Raw genomic sequence first — 21,625 nt, forward strand, 5'->3', positions numbered from 1 at the left:
AAAAATCCTACTCTATAAATAACACTCTGGTGGAGCTCTTCTACTGCAGGTCTTCCAAATTGTTTTACTGACAAACAAAACAAGTGGAGAAAAGTTTTTTTTGAGCAGAAAAAAATTATTTTCATATTTCATAGTTCATATTTATTAGTTGCTAATTCATGTTACCAGCCTCAGTGTTTAGTTATAAAGAGTTAAAACACAACTAATAGCTGTAGAAGGTTGGGTTAGCCATTAGCCGCTAGCTGCTAACCTGCTCATCTTTAGCTTGTAAGAAATAGACGGACCAGAGAGTGTTTTATTAAATTATATATCAATAAACAGGTGTAGTGAGGATGATATTACAAAGATATAAAAAATATCTTCTCTCTTATCCACATACAGTTAATCTATTTTTACTAGATTTATTCAGCTTTGGGATGCAATACAAGCTACAAATGTCTAAGAGGAGGGAAGGATTATTATTATTATTATTATTATTATTATTATTACTGTCTATATTACTACATATTTTAATTTACACATTACTGAGTAAACATAACTTTTAATCATTTATTTCGAGCTCTTAGGTGTTACACAAGACCCTTACACACCCTGTAGTGCATGTATAGGGGGTCCAGCTCTGAGTACACGCTAATATGAATGGAGTTAATTCGTAGAGTTTGTGTGATGTAAAAACTGTGTCGTGATCAGACAGAATCTCTTTTGGACTCCGACATGGGAGATGCCTCGGTGGAGTGAACCACATTATTACATGCTGAGATTTTGTGAAGAGGCTTCTGGGTATATAATTGTGTAACTCACTAAGACTAGCACAAAGCTCTGCCCATGTGCAGTTCATTCTAATGAACATTTGATTTCCATCCAAGTTCTTTTAAATAGAACCTCACTGGGCAGAAAAGGACACAATGGTGCTTTGTGACAGAAAGGCCACCAGGTTTCCATGAATTAAAATTTACTATGAGACTGGTGTTTTACCCACCCTAGTGTGCTGCCATTTGGCTATGAAGTAAAGTGAAACCTTGTTTTTTTACGGTAAAAAAATAGCTTGTGTGGGTGTTTGTGAAACTTAAATAAAAGAGGGGGAGGGGTTACTGTGTAAGATGAGGGATGGGCCTGATTCCTCCTGTCCTCTTACTTTAGCTTACACACAAACACACACAGCGCTTGCGCGTATAAACAGAAACACTAATCTGCATTAAAAAAGCATTAAAGAAATTGTTTATTTGAGTGTCAGATGCTGGAGCACCGCAAGTCATTTATTGATACTTTATTGATGCTCGTTTACAGTTTTACTTTAACATTTATAGTACATTTCTTGCACAACTTAAGTGGGTCTGTGACAGAAGTGGTAAGAGTGTGTGTGTGTGTGTGTGTGTGTGTGTGTGTGTGTGTGTGCAGTGTTGTGCCAAGTACTTACTTTATTTATAAGCACCACTCTGAAACTTCTTTATTTCTGAAAAGATTCTATAAGTAGGGTTTCAGGAGCCCTGAGTTCGGCCTGTCGTACACGTGACGTGATCACAGTAACAGCAAATTCAATAATGTTTAAGCACACTGTTTTCTTGGTGGATTACTTGTAGCACTTTTGTACTTCAATTAAATTTTAGAGCATCATGGTCTTAGGACTTCTACTCACATTGTCTAAATACAGGTTAAAGAGTCAGGCCAGTACGGGCCTCCTCAGTAGCAGCTGCTAAACTTTGGAATGAAGTGTTGCTATACACAAGCATGTCTCTTTCTTTTAAATCTCAAGAACTTTAATGCCGTGTAAGGACGAGGTGAATATTGTCTTTTCCCTTTTCCCTGATTTTTTATTTTATTTATTTGTTTATTATTTATCCTGCCTCAGGTCTGTGTGTGAAGTTTGCATGTTCTCCCTGTGCTTGGTGGGTTTCCTCCGGGTTGTCCTGTTTCCTTTCACAGGCCAAATACATGCCGAGCAGACTAATTGCCATTTACAAAATTGCCTGTATTCCAGGCGACCTTTGTCCCTATACAGGATAAGCACTATAGATAATGAGTGAGTGAGTGTTTATTGTTTTATAGCTAAATTATTTTAATGCCCTGAGGGAAATGTTATTTCTTATTATTGTCCTTTTTATAGCCTGTGTAGTCTGTCTGGAGCTGTTTATATTGTATTGACTGTACAGGATTTGCAAATCTCATGTCTCTTGTACACAAATTGCTCATCAATATTTTAAGTTTTGCAACATTATTTCTTGTCTTCAGCATAGTGTTTACATGACAGAATCTTACATGGCTAAGTATATAACACGGTGTACACACAACATCCAAATTACATAATGTCTATTTCACAGAACACATTGGGGATGTAAAGCCCCAGGGCCAGGGGTAGCTCAGGTTAAGGCATTGGACTACGGTTCGGAAGATCCCAGGTTCAAACCCTACAACCACCAAGTTGCCACTGTTGGGCCCTTGAGCAAGGCCCTTAACCCTCAAATGCTCAGATGTATAATGAGATAAAAATTTAAGTCGCTCTGGATAAGAGCGTCTGCCAAATGCCTAATATGTAAATGTAAATGTAAGCCATTCCTTAGATATTAGCCACAATACAATTCACCATACTGATAGACACACACACATAGCTTGTCCTATAGAAATTGTGTCTGTTCCCCGAATAGTGAGAAAAAAGAATACATTTGTTAAATTCGCCTAAAACAATCTGATAACGAGAAAACCAGAAAAAGGCCAAATAAGTAATCAAAATCTACCTCTAAAGTTAGGACTTTTCAACATTAAATCCCTTGTCCCTAAAGCACTTTTTGTTAATGTGAGAGAGGATAGGAGTTCTGAACTGACAGCAGCAAAAATATGAGCTCCTGAACAAACTTAAACTTTTGTTGGTTTCAAGTAGAGAAGAAAAAGAAGAAAGATACCAACTTAAAGCTAAACAACCTGAGAACACACTGAACAGAGGGAGGAAGGAAAAAAAAAAGAAAAAAAAAAGACAAATTGACAATTTTACCCAAAGAACCTAAGAACCTAAGAATTCACTATTAGAGACACAAAACACAGAGCAGCTGTAGGACATCAACTAAAGAATAAGAAAAACAAGAGGAAACTGAAGAAAAGCACTTTATCAAAATATAAATAAAAGAAATCTATTTCAAAAAGGCAGGTAGGAACTGATATTATTATTTTCAACCTGCTAATATAAATATCCCCTAGCTGCTAGCATCACAGCTAAGAGTGACAGTTACAGAGTGACAGTTACAGAGTGACAGTTACAGATGGCTATTTTTGAAAAATCTGAGGAGTGGAGTTTTAACACACTTGCTATCAGCTACCCAGATGACATAACTACTGAAAATGCCAAGAAAAAATACAAAGCTAAGATTTTGAGAGACTTTCCTGAGACTCTTAGAGCTGATTTTATGATATTAAATGATAAAATAATGAAACACAGAGCAACCGAATGCCTGGCACACGGCCCTCCTCTCAGCCAATAAAGGCTTGAAGATGGCTGGAAACAAAGCTATGAGACAACTGTACATTGACACCACTCCCAAATTTAACATCAACCTGTATAACAACGGCACTGTAATGATTCAGGGACCAGAATCCAGCCTGGCAAAGTTTCAAACTGAATTTAATGAGCTAAAAGCTTTAGCTGAGAAAGAAAAAAAAAAATCCTAACAGAAGCCCATCCCAGCTCAGAGACTTGCCCCCCTCCTCCCCCTGATCCTTCTGCATGTGACCCTCCCCTGCAGCCATCCTCACACACACAGCCCAGTCTCCACTCCTCACACTTCCCAAACCCCCCTCACACACCCCGATCTGCAGTGTCTATACAACGCATACAAGAGTGTCTCTCCCTCTTAGAGATGGAAATCATGGAGTTCAAGGAGAGTAAACTACAAGACAGTGAAACAATCCAACAAGTGTGAGAGGAAACACAACAGCTTAAAGAACAGACTCAGACCAGAATAGGACAACTGGAAAAAAACATGGACAAGCTCCAAAAAGACAACAAATTCCTCAGAGAGGAGATGTGTACACTTAAGGACAAACTAGAACAAAAAGAGTCTCTGATTATAAATCTTGAACAGCAGCTCAACACCTTAACTGAGATATCCGAACAGTCCCACATTCATGTCAAGAACACCCACACCACCACTGACCCCCAGCCTACACACAACCTACTAGCCACCCAACAAATCAACCAGATCAGTCAGTTAGCTGCCCCACTGACTGGCCAGTAAGCCATCCTACCATGCAGCCAATTATCTACCCCATCAATTAGCCAGTTAGCCGCCCCATTAACTAGCCAGTTAGCCGCTTCATTAACTAGCCAGTTAGCCGCCCCACCGACCAGCCAGTTAGCCATTCCACCATGCAGCCAATTATCCACCCCACTGATTAACCAATTAGCCGCCCCATTAACTGGCCAATTAGCCACCCCATCGACTAGCCAGTTAGCTGCCCCATCAACCAGTCAAATAGCCACCCAACAGACCAACCAGTTAACAAACCCCCCAACCAGCGAGTTAACCACCCAACCAACCAACCAACCCTCAATCCAGCCCACCAACCATTCACAACACCCCAAGAATGCAATTCTCATAGATTCCAATGGCAAATTTTTAAATCACAGAAAGCTGTTCCCCACACACAGAGTCGCAAAGTTCTGGTGTCCCACTACTGATAGTGCACTCAGGCTACTCTGCCAATCCAAACTTCAAACGCCCCAAAATATAGTGATTCACACTGGCACAAATGATTTGCACTCCAAAGGAGGGAAAGTAGCAGACTTAATGAAAAAGATAACTGAAAAAGCTCACATGGTGTTTCCACAAACCAATATAATCATCTCAACAGTTTTACCCAGAAGAGACTACTCCTGGAAGTTCATCAAAAAAATCAATGAAAATATAACCAGACGCTCTTGGCAGACGCTCTTATCCTCGCTCTGGATAAGAGCGTCTGCCAAATGCCTAAATGTAAATGTAAATAACCAAAGAATGCTCCATCATCCCCAACACCACCATTGCACAGCATCCAACCATAACAGATGAACACCTATTTGACCATGTGCACCTACACCACAACGGAATCAAACTCTTCGCCAAAAATCTAAAGGATGCTGCACTCAAGAGAGACCAAAACAATCCGAAGTTCAGCAGGCCAAAAAACTCCCAAAGTCGAAGACCACCTACTAACAACCACACACCCGACCAACCACCTGAACATAGAAGACATATGACCTACAGCACACACCATTTGAAAGCCCAACACAACAGAACCATCGTCAACAACTCAAAGTCCATCAAATTTCACACTAGCAAAGCACAGACTGCAAGAACCGAATCCAGACCAACACAGAGGCAGGATCCCTGCTTCAGAAACACCCTGTGGCAGAAGGCAACTTATAATGAAGCTCAACCTCTTCCACCCCTGCAGCACCTCTCATATGCTGATATAGTTCAAGGTAAAACACACCCAAACTCAACAGAAATTGGAGAGGTGCGACAACTACTCCAACTAATTTGTAAAATACTTGTATAAGCACTGGAGGGTATCTCTAATACAAGTAAATCCTCTATATACATGTTTATTAGTAATGTCGTTCCAGAATTATATACAAATTTTAAATATTTTAATTCCTCTATTTCGTCTCTACTATCACTAACTTAGTTTAAAAGAAAATAATAATAAAATCACTCTCTATAAGTTCATGGAATGTTCAGGGTTTATGTTCTTCCATTTTGGGAACTAAAACCCTGAATGCAGACTTTTTAAAAAACGCACACCATGACATTTTGATATTGTTGGAGACATGGTGCCGTTCGAACGCGGAGACTCACTGTCCCTCAGGCTACCGAGAAATTATACTACCATCCTTTAAAAGAGCCAACATAAAATATGGCAGAGACTCTGGTGGAGTTATAATTTGGTATAAAGATGATCTTACACCTTACCTGTCTGTTGTAAAAAAAGAGCTCACACATATTTGGCTTCAGCTCAGACGAGGTGTAGTGAACAATGAGAAGAGTCTGTTTATCTGTGCAGTCTATACTCCACCTGCAGAGTCCCCTCACTACGGTGAAGACTTTTTCCACAACCTCCACACAGAAACATGCCATTTTCAGGCTCAGGGAAATGTACTGCTGTGTGGAGACTTTAAAGCCAGGACAGGTTTAAATAAAATATATTTAACACACTTCCCAATTTAACCCCTACAACAAAAGAAAGAGTCAACCCAGATCCTGTAGTAAATAAGAACGGTAAAGAGTTGGTGCAGCTCTGTCGAGGCCTGGGCCTGTATATACTTAACGGTAGGATCCCAGGAGACTCCTTAGGTCGGTTCACCTACTGTTCAGCTCTCGGGTCGAGTGTAGTCGACTACGCTCTCACTGACATGGACCCCTCCTGCATAAGTGCCTTTACTGTCAGACCACAGCTACCCTTATCAGACCACTGCCAAATTAATGTCTTCCTTAAAAGAATCCAGCAACAAATTAACACAAAAGAAAACTACAAACTACTGAACCTTAATCAGGGCTATAAATGGAGTCCTAACAGTGTGTCTGAACTTTCTAACGCAATGAGTTCTACAGAGGTTACTAATCTCATTAACACCTTCCTAACAACCGAGTTCCAACTCAATCAAACCAGTGTAAACCTCGCAAGAGCAAATAAATAAAATTTACCACATATCAGCAACTAAAGTTAATCTGTGTAAAACAAACAAACACCATAAACAAAAATCCAACACTAAAAAATGGTTTGATGAGGAGTGTGAATCTGCAAGAAAACAGCTCAGACAGCTGTCCAACCAAAAACACAAAATACCACAAAACACTGAACTCAGAGAAAAATACTGTGAAACACTAAAGAACTATAAACAGATACTTTATAAGAAAAAACATCTGATACTAAGAGAAATTGAAGAATCCATCAATGAAAACCAGTTCTGGAAAAAATGGAACGGCTTGAACCCGACACACACGCAGGACCCATCGATAAAAGATCCAAAAATATGGACAACCTATTTTGAATCACTTTTTAAAGAAATCTCCCCACAAAATCTTACAACAATTTAAAAAAGTCATCCAAAATATACTAGAAAATTTAGAAACCATCATAAAAAATAACCAAAACCCGCTTGATTACCAAATTACACTAGACGAATTGACTGACGCACTGAAAAACCTTAAAGACAGGAAGGCATGTGGTCCAGACAGCATCAGGACAGAGATGCTTAAACACAGCACTCCTGTAGTAAAGAGTGCTGTGTTGAGGCTCTTCAACCTGGTTCTTCAAGCTGGCTGTTTTTCTGACACATGGAATCGCGGGCTTATATCCCCAATACATAAGAGTGGAGATAAATTAGACCCTAACAACTACCGGGGCATCTGTGTGAGCAGTAATCTGGGGAAGGTGTTCTGCTGCATCATCAACGGCCGGATCCAGGCCTTTCTTACCGAACACAGCGTCCTGAGTAAGAGTCAGATCGGCTTTCTACCAAACTATCGCACCACTGATCATATTTACACACTACACACCCTAATCAACCAACATGTTCACCAAAAAAGCAATAAGAAAATTTTCGCATGTTTTGTAGACTTTAAAAAAGCATTTGATTCGATTTGGCACACAGGATTATTTTATCAGGTTTTAAAAAGTGGTGTAGGGGGTAAAGTATATGACATCATCAAGTCCATCTATTTGAACAACAAATGCAGCATAAAACTCGACAACAAAAGGACAGAATACTTCACTCAAGGGCGCGGGGTGAGACAAGGCTGCAGCTTGAGTCCAACTCTGTTTAATATTTACATTAATGAGTTAGCAGTGCTACTGGAACAATCTGCAGCTCCTGGACTCACCCTAAACAATACGGAAGTCAAATTTCTGCTCTACGCAGACGACCTGGTGCTGCTGTCTCCTACTGAACATGGCTTGCAGCAGCACCTGGACCAGCTGGAGCGGTACTGTCAGAACTGGACCCTGACAGTCAATCTGACAAAAACCAAAATTATCATCTTCCAAAAAAAGGCCAGATCTCAGGAGAACAGACACATGTTTACTTTGGGAAACACCACCTTAGAGCACGTGTTACACTATGACTACCTGGGACTGAAACTCAGCGCCTCCGGAGGCTTTGATCTGGGAGTGAATGCACTGAAAGAAAAAGCACGAAGAGCTCTATATGCAATTAAGAAAAGATTCTACAAAACACACATCCCAATTAGAATCTGGTGTAAAATCTTTGATAGCGTCATCGCGCCTATTGCGCTGTACGGATGTGAGGTTTGGGGTCCACTCAGTAAACATGACTACACTCGCTGGGACAAACATCCCACAGAATCCCTACATGCAGAATTCTGTAGAAATCTCCTCAAAGTTCAGAGAAAAACACCAATTAACACATGTAGGGCAGAATTAGGTCGATTCCCGCTGATTATAGCCATCCAAAAAAGGGCAGTAAAATTCTATGAACATCTAAAATTGAGTAATGAAAACAGCCTGCAGTACGAAGCACTGAGAACCCAAGAGCTCGGCCTAAACCCAGTCCCCTCTGTCAGCTGGTCCTGAGACTCACTAACACACTAACCCCTAACACACTGCAGTCTCAGAGCAGCACTGCTCACCACAGTCTCATCAGAATCAGACAAATCACTGATCAGATGAGGAGAGTGTATCTGGAGCACTGGGACAGTCAGACCCAAACCCAGTCCAGACTACACTGCTATCGGGCCCTAAAGAGAGAATATGAATTGGCAGAGTATTTCTTCACCGTCAGAGATATAAAGCAGAGACAGATCCTGAGCAGATACAGGCTGAGTGAGCACCGTCTGGCTGTGGAGACGGGCAGACACAGGAGAACCTGGCTGCCCAGAGAGCAGAGACTGTGTGCTCAGTGTACGAGCGGTGAGGTCGAGACGGAGATGCACTTCCTTCTTTACTACCAAAAATATCAACATATAAGGAACACCTTCACTGAGATCATCACGCACAAAATCCCAAATTATTCCAAATTAACAGAAGATGAAAAAATGAGAATAATTTTAGGAGAAGGCCGCACTGCTACCCTCGCTGCAAAATTTATATCCGAGTGTGAGAGCCTGAGAGACAGTGAGGCACAGCGTAACCTGAATGTTCCTAACTAACTAAAAATAATAAAATAAAATAATGGTGATAATGATTGTATATCACTAATGTTTAAATAGTTGTTGTTATTGTTGTTAATATTGATGTTATATATTTTTATTATTATTATATATATGTATATATGTAATTTTATTTATTTATTTATTGTTGTTTATATATATATATATATATATATACATATATATATATATATATATATATATATATATATATATATATTTTTTTTTTTTGGGGGGGTGGCTATTTTGTTTATGTCTAACTAATATGATATTCTTTCATATCTAATATGTTTATACTGCATAGGTTTATAAATTCAGATTAATGTAATTAATGTTCTATAATCGCTTTGGCAACAATGTAATACTTCTGTTAACATTCATGCCAATAAAGCTCTTCTGAACTGAACTGAACTAATAAAATAATCTCAGATTATTGCCTTGACGTACTCTGCCTCACCGAAACCTGAGTCTACTCCGTCAGGATAGTTTTATTAGCACTAGCCCAGTCTAACTGGTCGCGGTTGTGGTGTCGCCACTATCTACAATGATATACTCACTGTTACTCAGAAAATGAGTTCCAGGTTTAACTCATCATCATGAAGTGCTCATCATCAATGTTGCACTCAATGAAATACATAATAAACCTTTGCTATATTTTACTTTGGCCACCGTGTACAGACCCCCACGGCCATATGTCGATTTTCTTAAAGAATTTGGACATCTGCTATCAGACCGATTGGTTAGCTCTGACAAAGTGTTGATAGTAGGAGACTTTAACATTCATGTAGATGATGCTAACGACACTTTAGCACTCGCATTTATGGATTTACGAAATTCCTTTGGGGTTAAACAAAATATAAATAGAGCAATTCACCGCTTTAATCATACACTAGATTTAATTATATCTCATGGTATAGATGTCTCTAATAAAGAGATCTCACCGACCATCACTTCCTAATATATACTCTACCCATAGAACAGATTAGCTGTGTCTCCCAACATTATCAATTTGTTAGAAATATGAATCCGACTACTAAAGACAGATTCACAAGTAATCTGCCGGATCTGTCCCAAATTCTTATTAGACCCCTAAATGCAGACGATCTAGATGAAGTGACTAGCAGCATGGGCACTATTTTTACCAGTACATTAGACACTGTTGCTCTCATCAGATTAAAAAAGTCAGAGATAAAACACTTGCACCGTGGTACAACAGTTATACTCGTGCCATAAAGAGAGAAACCCGTAACCTTGAGCGAAAATGGAGAAAAACTAAATTAGAAGTTTTTCGAATTGCGTTTAAAGACAGTATGTGCAGCTATAGACAGGCTCTAAAAAATGCTAGGACCGAGCATCTTAGCCAACTGATAGCAAGAAACCAAAACAATCCCAAGTTCTTATTTAGTACATTTGCTCGTCTAACAAAACTTAAGATGCCCGCAGAGAGTATCCCATCACAGTTTAGAAGTGAAGACTTTATGGACTTCTTTAATGAAAAAATACCAATAGCATCAGGAAGAAAATAATGGAGGTTCAACCTCTAATAGCATCTCATGATCTAGTTCAGCCTAAAGCTTTACATTGATATTTTCAGTGCTTTACAGGTATAGGACAGGAAGAGCTGTATAAACTTATCACCTCAGCTAAATCAACAACGTGCCTGTTAAACCCAATCCCAACCAGATTTTCAAAAGAAGTGATGCATACAGTTGGAGAGCCACTTCTAAACATTATTTATTCTTCATTATATCTAGGTCACGTCTCTAAACCTTTTAAGATGGCAGTTATTAAGCCGCTTCTTAAAAAATCTAATTTGGACGCAAATAAAATAATAAATTACAGACCGATTTCAAACCTTCCGTTTATATCAAAAATATTAGAAAAAGTAGTATCAGCTCAAATATGCACATTCTTGCAGGAAAACAACATCCTTGAAGAATTTCAGTCAGGTTTCAGGCCCCATCATAGTACAGAAACTGCACTAGCTTTTTAGCTTCGGACCAAGGCTGCATCTCAATACTAGTCTTACTTGATCTTAGTGCTGCATTCGTCACTGTAGATCATAATATTCTCATAGATCGCTTACAAAATCATATAAGTATTCAGGGACAGGCATTAAAATGGTTTAGATCATACCTGTCTGATCGATACCATTTTGTAGATCTAAATGGAGAATCGTCTGGTGTAATGCCAGTAAAATATGGGGTCCCACGAGGGTCAGTTTTAGGACCTCTGCTGTTCTTAATATACATGCTTCCTTTGGGTAACATCATTAGAAGACATGGGATTAGTTTCCATTGTTATGCTGATGATACCCAATTATATATCTTAACAAAACCAGATGAAATACCTAAGTTGTCTAGATTAACTGAATGTGTCCAGGACATAAAAGATTGGATGACCAATAACTTTCTTTTACTAAATTCAGATAAGACAGAGATATTACTCATCAGCCCAAAAGCCAGCACACAACAGCTTTCACAATTCAGCCTGCGTTTAGAAGGATGTACTGTTACTACTAGCTCAACAGTAAAAGACCTGGGCGTAATATTAGACAGTAACTTGTTTTTTAAAAATCATATTTCCAATATCACAAAAACAGCCTTTTTCCATCTTAGAAATATTGCCAAGCTTAGGAGCATCTTATCCGTATCTGATGCAGAAAAGCTAGTTCATGCATTCATGACCTCCAGACTGGACTATTGTAATGCATTACTAGGTGGTTGTCCTGCATCCTTAATAAACAAGCTTCAGTTAGTCCAAAATGCAGCCGCCAGGGTTCTCACTAGATCCAGAAAATATGATCACATAACCCCAATATTTTCATCCCTGCACTGGCTACCTATTCAGTTTAGAATTATTGGTTTGTGGTTTAGCACCCACATATCTAACCAGTCTTCTGATACGCTATAATCCACCACGTCTCTTAAGATCACAAAACTCCAGACTTCTGGTAGTTCCCAGAATTTCAAAATCTACAAAAGGGGGTAGGGCTTTTTCATATTTAGCTCCAAAGCTTTGAAATAGCCTTCCAGACAGTGTTCGGGGCTCAGACACAGTATCCCAGTTTAAAAGTAGACTCAAGACGCATCTCCTTAATCTGGCATACGCCTTACTCATCCCATAACTTCATACTTCAGTAGATCTATCCTGAATGGCAACTACGCTAATTCTCTCCATCTGTTCTGTACTTTTCTACCCATCCCGAGGCATCTGGAGATTGTGTTAGCTTCAGTAGACAAAGGCCAACCCTGTGAGGATCCTGAGACATCCAGAAAAGGACCAGCTCCAGCTAGATTCTGGTTTATGATGGTTGGAGCTACACATGCTGCTTCTGTGCTTCCAGTGATCCAGACCCCATCTGCCCTCTGCACCTACTGTACTGACTCGTCCCTGTGCTGAACTGGACTTCATGTTAATTTAAATAACTTCTGTTATATTGAATTTTTAGCTGCACAACACACACAATGTTATATAATTTCTTTCTGTTATCACCCAAATGAGGATGGGTTCCCTGATTGAGTCTGGTTCCTCTCAAGGTTTCTTCCTATTGCCATCTCAGGGTGTTTTTCTTTGCCACTGTCGCCGTCACCCTTGGCTTGCTCATCAGAGACATTTCATTCATCATTTATTCATTCATCTCATTATTATCTAGACACATTTTTCTTACACATACACACTTCCAAAAATTTTCTTTTATAACATTTATTTTTTTATTTTTATTTTTTCATGTTTGTGAAGCTGCTTTGAGGCAATGACCATTGTTAAAAGCGCTATATAATTAAAATTTAATTGAAGTGCAGCATAAGTGTTATTTATTACTGTTAAAGTGACTGTATGAGCAAAAGTATAAGAGTGTAAGTGTCCTTTTTTGTCTTCAATGTTCTCCAAAAACCCTTTGAACACATTTAAACCACTCAGAGACACTGGGTTGTACTGGAAACATGTTCACTGATCACATGAAAAAAAAAGGAAGTGATGTAATTGAATCATCAAAGTTATAATATCAGTTATCAAATAAAATATTTTGTCCTGAGCAGCGTTGTTAGTCGGAGAATAATTTGTGCGAATAAAAGTGTTTACACATCTAAAATTTACTTACTGAATGGATTATCAGGGGATTATCAGGGTTTACCCCCCACCCCCCACTCATTCTGATCGGCTGGATCGGGTCAGACTGTTCTGACTGAAGTGGTTAACATGATGATGTCATATTTAGATCAGGACATTATTATGATTATTAGTGGAATATTAATATCCATGTGAACACATGATAGATGTACATGTGTTCAGGGCTGCGGTCTGTCTCTGTGAGTTTACTTTGGTTAAACACGTATCTGTGTCCACTTATCATTAGGAGGAGACACTGCATGGAGCAGGTGTTACAGACTGACTGCAGTGTGTGAGATGCTGCTGTGTGTTCTCCTGCTGACTGCCATCACAGTGCTGTGGATCAATTACCACATCCTGAAGATAGAAAACATCCAGCTAAAGACCAGTAACAACAACCTGACTATAGAGAGAAACCAGTTACAGACCAGTAACAACAACCTGACTAAAGAGAGAAACCAGTTGCACACCAGTAACAACAACCTGACTATGGAGAGAGACCAGTTACAGACCAGTAACAACAACCTGACTATAGAGAGAAACCAGTTACAGACCAGTAACAACAAACTGACTATAGAGAGAAACCAGTTACAGACCTGCTGTAACAAGCCGAGTAAGGAGAGAGAGCAGTGTCGGTCTGATTACATGTCAGGTATTAAATGCAAGCAAGTACTTTAAATATTATTTTATTAAATAAAAAAGAACAGCCAGAGACGTTCATTTAAAAATGATTATTAAAGAAACACTCTGAGCATTTTTATGTTGTATCTATTGTCATTTAACAAGGATGGAGTTTCTCCAGCTTAAGTCTTTACTACATTTCTACTGAGAAGAAGACCTGGAGTGAGAGCAGAGAGAACTGTAGAGAGAGAGGAGCAGACCTGGTGATCATAACCAGCAAAGAGGAACAGGTGTGTGTGTGTGTGTGTGTGTGTGTGTGTGTGTGTGTGTGTGTGTGTGTGTGTGTCTGTGTGTGTGTGTGTGTGTGTTTAAGCTGGGTTAAACCAGAGTTATTTTGTTCTCTCACTCACAGAACTTCATCATTAAACAGCTGGGTGACAGTAATGAGGCTTGGATTGGTCTGAGTAAAGACGACACAAAGACAAAGTGGAAATGGCTGGACGGTACAGAACTGACCAGCAGCACTGGGTAAAAGACACAAATTTAACTTTGTTCATCACATTGTCTAGTGTGAGTTTCCAGTGTTCCTGTGCACTGCAGCAGATGGATGAAGCCATGTTAATATTATCTCCTGTTATATTCTTATTGCTCAGAGTTATGAAGATGTTATTGTTATAAATCTTAGTGAACACAGGGTAAGAAGGTTAATTTAAAGGTGTGAAACTGAAGATACTAAATACTGATTCTGATTCTCTGGTTTTCAGGTTCTGGGCTCAGGGGGAACCGAATAATCATGGCGGTAATGAAGACTGTGGAACGATCAGGACATTTCCAGGTTTGAAAGGATGGAATGACGGAACATGTTCCGCTACATTACAGTGGATCTGTAAGAAAAATGTTTTTTTTTAAGTGGTTTTAGTGGTAATTGTACATGAACCAAAGGAATTATTAATTCTTGCAAACAACAGAAAATGTGTGTGATGATCAGTGGGAACATTTATAGCTATCATTTGTGTAGACGTGTTTATTATGTGACCTCTCAGTTCACCTGATCCCACGTGTTAATTCACACATTTCATATAAATTTTCCCATATTGTTCATATACTATAGATGCACAGTATTGTTCTTTTTTTATTTGATACTTTAAATTCTTATTTTCTTAACCCATGATCAGTCCACTCATTTGTATTATTTTATAATAAAAGCTGTTTTACTTCTTGTGTTTGTTGTTTTGCTATAAAAGGGATAAAGTTTATTGAATTAGAGATGGGTCTTGTTTGAACACACGCTGTTCACAATTCTAAACTGAACTAATTCCTTACATTAATTCTATCCTATAGCTTGTCTTTTTTGTTCAGGGTGTGACTGTAATGTCAAATTACGAGTTATTCCTGGTTTAAATAAGTCAGAAATAATCAGAAAATTAACTCAAAGCTGAAACCAATAAGGCTAGAGAGAGAGAAAACTTTAAACCATGGACTGTTTAATTGTCATGATGATGATGATTTTGATGGAAACATTTAATTGCAGCATTTATAAATAAATCTGTTTGTAGTATTGTGATTAATCTTTACACACACACACACACACACAAACTGCATAAACACCAAAGTCAGTCTAATCACTTTTAATAACAACCACATACACAGTGACTCAAAGTGAAAGGGTAGACACACACACACACACACACACACACACACACACACACACACACACACACACACACACACACACACACACATTAGGTAATGGTTCTCCTTGCCTCTCCTTACTTCTTATTTATAGCTGTAAAGAATCATGTACACCCCTCTGAAATTTTTTCCTGTCCAACATTTTGACCTAATTAGCCACAAGCTTCACAAGCTGTCACACACAGTTGAATATGTCACATTCCAGAGCTGCTCCTCTACATGCTGATAGACTACAGTGTCGTGAAGCCCATGTGGGTCACTTGTAAATTAGATCAATCAGCAGCAATAAACACGAGTATCAAGTGATGGACAGAAAATTCAAAATAAAACAGAAAATCTTGTTACAAAACAACATGATTTTATTGGCTCATGATAGATCCTGATATAAAACTTTAGTCCATGTAAGTCTTTTCATTAAGGCAGCCTTGATGGGCTTGACAGTGATTAACTTTAGCGCTTTTCCTCCATTTAAGCGTCTGATACTTATAGCCGAGTCATCAGGAGGAAGAGAGGCAGGGTGCTCAGTTCTGACCTTAGTCCTTCAACAATGTGTTAACTGCACAGATCTTCAGGAAAGGGCCGATAGCAGAGTTAAACTCCAAGGCTCAGTGTTAGTTACAGTAGTGTACTGGTCCATGATCATTTAATTACAGTGATGGAGAGGCCACGCCCAGCAGAGTGCACAGGGGTCACCGTCGTGGCCTGGGATGCTCGGTTCAGTTTCACAAAACTTTAGTTGATCAGTTAAATAGAGAAATTATCTAAACTAAGGACTTATTTCTTCATTTTCTATCTATAAATGTCTAATAGTTTTCACTATGTTTCCAAGATACTTATTTGAATGTAAAACATACTTGTTTAAATTAAAATCAAACAAAGCATGCACTTTACCCTGCAAGGGCCACAACAGAGCAGTGTTTCCATTAGAATGTATGTGCGTGTGTGTGTGAAGACGAGAAGAGGAAGCAGGAGGCACACACTCTCTAATGACACTCACGCGCACGCACACACTCTAACAAAATCAATATTGTTTGACAGAGAGAGAGAGAAACAAGATCTTTAACAAATAAGATAAAAAACAAAATAAGACTGAGCAAGGGAGACGATTACCCACAATTCTGCAGCGCAAGAGAGAGAAGAACCATTGGCCCATCACATGATATGCTCAGCGTTTAAAACAAGCAGTGCACGCGTGCTCAATGACACATGGTATGTGTAAATTAAGTTTTGCTCGTTTAACAAAGCAAAATTATTAAATGTATTCGCTCGTCTTGTGGAACGATTGCAAACCGGGTTAATCTCAATCTAGGTTCCACTGTATATTTAATTATTATAACTAATCATAAGTCCTGAAGCTTCTTAACACACTTGCTCGCTGAATCATCAGATGCTATCTGTTTATTAAAGAGAAGAAAAAAGCAGACAGCGGTTAGTTAACATAACTATTTACAGAAGTTACATTTTGTCAGGAACATTTAAAACAAATTATGCTGCTCCAACCACGGTGTATAAACAGTACAGTGTCTGATATATAAATAATATGATGATGAATTAATGCAGTTTATTTCAACTAGCGTTCATTTTGTCCCCTTTATAGTTTTAGTCTTAGTCTTAGTCCTGGGATAAATGTCCCTGTTAGTTTTTATCATATTTAGTCAATCGTATCTAATTAAGGTTTAGTCTGGACATTTTAATCCAGTTTAAGTCAATGAAAATGTAACCTCAGGCAAAACGATTATTATTAATTAGCCCTAGAGTCAATCTAGTCTAGCCAAAACCCCCTTTTTTAAGGTTTTCCACAAAACAATTATCTTAACATTTTAAAACGTTCCTTTTCATCTGATGTTTTTAGCTAATTATACTGTATTTATTTCAATGAAACTTCACGCATGCACACAGACATGAAAAACACTGGAATACAGATATATGAAATAGTCACACATACATACACATATACTACTAACTGCTTAAACAACTACATATAAAATGCGCGCACACACACCTATGAGACCCACACACACACACATGCACACTCTCCATGCACACAGTTTGTGTGTGTGTTTGAATAAAGTAAATAAATAATACAATAAAAGTGTGTTAAGCCGTACAGTATACCGCGCCTCATAAAAACGGCCCAAATATCATCTATTCTCTTATGGCTTGAGTAATAATGCTGTGATGATGAGGTGAAGTTTAGGTATGTAAAGAGTTAAAGATGACTCATGGCTTGTAACACGGGATCACTACGTGCGCACAATACTCCTGACACGCCACGTGCCCGTGACCTGGGAAACAGTACTGCTTGCGCCATGATGAATAAACACCGTCTCACTGCGGATTGTGACGAAAACAAAGACAGATCTTTTTTTTTTTTTTCATTTTTTAAATCACAGTCATCTCGTTCATCTAATTAGTCTCGTTTTTTTTTGTCAAATATGTTGATTGCTGAATGTTGATGTCCGTGATGTCTCGTTATCATCTTGTCTCAGACTTAGGAAAAAATGTCATCAAGGAATATTTTTTCTCATTATTTTCATTGACGCATGAACACTAATATTAACACCATTTTTATTACACTGAATGGATTTGCTATACGTTTGTTAATTATTGTCTATAAAGGCAGATTTGCAAGTTACTAAGGACAGTTTCAGTTGATGAAGGGTTTAGTGTTTGCATATTTTAATTATTACTATTATTATACTCTAGGTTATAAAAAAAATAATTCCCATATTTTTAGGTAAACAATTTGTTGTTTTGAACAGTTGTTTTGTGCTCTTAGCTGTTTGTGCACCTTGACACTTATGAAATTTTTGGGCATCATTTGATGTAAATAAACCGTGTCAGGAATGTGCTTTGCATATGACGGGTGATCAACATACACAGACAATTAAAAAGAAGGTGAATTTTTTTCTCGTATTACTCTCAAAACCTAAACTCTGCTATCAAAACCTAACATACCTTTGTCAAAATGTAACTCTGTTGACAAAATGACACATACTTGCATCATATGCAAACACTTTCAGATCAGGGGAAACACACTAGTCTACTTTATATAAAACACTGCAGGCTTTAATTTTAATTGTTTATTTAGAAGGCATATTTTCAGGAGACACATTTTCAAACAACCAAAAAAGCAAATAGGCCTCCTCAATATTGTACATTGCAGCACTGTACATTGCAGTACCATGAATTTAGATGAAGCAAAAAAAAAAAAAAACATAACAGTAATAGAAAAAACACTATACTGTAAACACAAAAAATCATGACAATTGTGCATACGTGGGCTCATGGATCCCGCCGTCTGTTGGGGTCTGGCCACAGGACTTCATCGACATTGCAAGCAATGTCTTCTCCCGCTAGGCACCGGGGAAAATATCCTCTTGCATGTCGAAACCATCCATGGATTGCTGTCACCTGAATGTCGCCACAGGCCTGCTCCATTGCCTGCAGAAGAGGCATGCGGGCATGTGGTTGGCGGTCATTTACACGCCATCTCCAAGCCGAAAAAAATTCCTCTATAGGGTTTAAAAATGGTGAGTAAGGGGGCAAGTATACCACTTCAAATTGATTGTGGTTGGAGAACCAGGCCTGGACCAAAGCAGCCCGATGGAAACTGACATTATCCCATATCATCACAAACCTGGGCTGATCTGGTCTGTTCTGTAATACTATATTATGGAGAGCATCTAGAAATGTGAGTATATGTTGGCTATTGTATGGACCTAGTTTTGCATGATGATGCAGAAGCTCTCGAAGGCTTATGGTGGCACACAATGTGATATTTCGCCCGTGCTGCCCTGGGATGTGCACAATTGCCCTTTGACCAATTACATTACGACCTCGTCGTCTTGTTTTGCACAGGTCGAATCCAGCTTTATCAATGAAAATGAATTCATGAGGCTGTGCAGCTCAAACCATGGCCAAGATTCTCTGTAAAAAAAAAAGAACATATTACTGTACTACAGTGCTACACATACAGAACCCTCACCCCATCACACAGGTACCTGTGTAGCTCTCAGAATGGATCAATGTGGTACTGATATGGTACATATTCAGCTACTACTGGATTTCACCAATACTGTATTTTAAATGTAAAGGACAGTTACTTACCCGTACATATTCAGCTCGAAGTCCTTTGACCCTGTCACTGTTCCTCTCAAATGGGACTCTGTAGAGCTGCTTCATGGTGATGCTGTGTTTTCCCAAGAGGCGTCTGATGGTGTTGATCCTCACATGGTTTATGTTGTTGAACACTTGCCTGTCTGCAAGTATTTTCTTTCGTAGCTGGTGGAGACGGATGGCATTGTCTGCCCTCACTAGGTCCACAACGGCAAGTTCCTGCTGGTGTGTGAACAGGCGTTGGCGTCCTCCCCCAGAAGGTCTTCAAGTCATTCTAGAGAAATACAACCACATATTGTCATCGGTTTGCTTATTTTTCTTACAGTACTTTACTGTATATACTGTATCATCCACTGTACAACACTGTACTTCAATATAAGTAATCATGGTATGTTTCACAAAAACTACCACTTTGGCTGCAAAAGGAGCATTAGCACCCTGCAATACCCTGTACACTTGATATGGTAATGTGATATTACCCATCTGAGTAGAGTAGAAGGTAGAGAGGTAAAGACATACCTGTTTTCTAGTCGGAATGTTCTTTTTACAGATGCGTCTGTGAAGCGGCTTAGATGTAAGCTCATAGTCAGGCCATGGTTGATAACATGGTCCACCAAAGTTGCTCTTATATCATCAGAAATATGGGTTCTTGCATGGCCTCTTCGACCTCCTCCTCCTCCTCCTCCTCCTCTTCCTCCTCCTCTTCCTCTTGCTCTCCCTCCATCCATGCTTGCAAAATTCTTGAAATGGCTAAACTGAGGGCTTTTTGTAGTTGGCTAATTGGTGTTCAGTTTTGCAAGTAAGTGCCTTCAGGTGTGTATTTGAGTGGTTGCAATTACCCGATGTGTTTTGTATTTTGGATACAGGTGTTTCCCAAATGGCACCCTGAGATTTCATTTTTGAACGAAGTGTATTATGTATGAAATAGAGTGTAGTATGCAGGACCATGTGTGTTGCATAAAGGAGTAAGTGTGTTGCACAATTGCAACTAGAGTGCAAAGCAGCGCTTTTATTTAAGGTATGGGTACATGTGTTTGAGGCATGGTAACAAAAGCTTCAAGTTGTGTTACTTTAGTCTAAGCATAGGTTTATAGTGTTCAAGCAACGGGCAAAAACTGTAATTATGAGTGGGGCTCTCCTTAATGGAACTAAGAAACATCTGAACCAGCATAACCTCAGTGCGAACTCAGTTTGTGCAAAGGGGCAATGTCATGCATTTGTCCTCTCAAAATACAAAGACATGCAGGCAGAGGTGGAAAGTAATGAATTACATTTACTCACATTACTGTAATTGAGTAGAATTTTTGTGTACTTCTACTTTTTAAAGTAGCTTTTGAAGTCTTTAATTTTACTTTTACTTAAGTATGTTTTGTTTAAAGTATTGTACTTCACTACATTTTAAATCATATTCACTACTGAGTAAAAAATAAATTAATGAAAATAAAAAATAATACAAATAATACAACAGGGAAGGAAAAAAAATTGCACCCAGAAACCACTGCACTGATTGATTGATGGGCGTGGAGAACAAACGCGCTAAATTCACAAGAACGATGGAGACGGACAAAACAGATGCCAGTGATGCAGACACAGTTGAAAGTGAAATGGCAACAAATTCTTATGAAGCAAACCCCTGGCCATATTTAAGAGACCACTTTGATTTTAAGCACAACAAAGGGAACAGATTTATTATTCAAGGGTGTTCCATCCCCCATGCTGTAAAAAAAAAAGTAACTCAGTAACTTTTACTCTGAGTACATTTTTAATGAGCTACATTTTACTTTTACTTGAGTAGATTTTTATAAGGGTAACTTTACTTGTATTTCAGTAAAAGTTCACTAAAGTAACAGTACTTTTACTTAAGTACAACATTTTATTACTCTTTCCACATCTGCATGTGACTTTATATTACAGTAAGTTTATTAAGAGTCTCTGATAATCTGTTCCAC

The 21,625-nt window shown here is 38.7% G+C and overlaps 1 protein-coding gene across 1 annotated transcript in view; it reads left to right on the top strand.

Annotated features, from left to right (window-relative positions):
* Positions 1 to 21,625, top strand: part of LOC128508497 (asialoglycoprotein receptor 1-like) — a 357,167-nt gene that overhangs the window by 10,672 nt on the left and 324,870 nt on the right. The window contains exon 3 of the mRNA XM_053479843.1: positions 13,492 to 13,875. Coding sequence (XP_053335818.1) covers positions 13,492 to 13,875 — 384 coding nt within the window. The remainder of the gene's footprint in view (positions 1 to 13,491; positions 13,876 to 21,625) is intronic.

Source organism: Clarias gariepinus, chromosome 20, assembly GCF_024256425.1.
Source record: "Clarias gariepinus isolate MV-2021 ecotype Netherlands chromosome 20, CGAR_prim_01v2, whole genome shotgun sequence".
NCBI lineage: Eukaryota > Metazoa > Chordata > Actinopteri > Siluriformes > Clariidae > Clarias > Clarias gariepinus.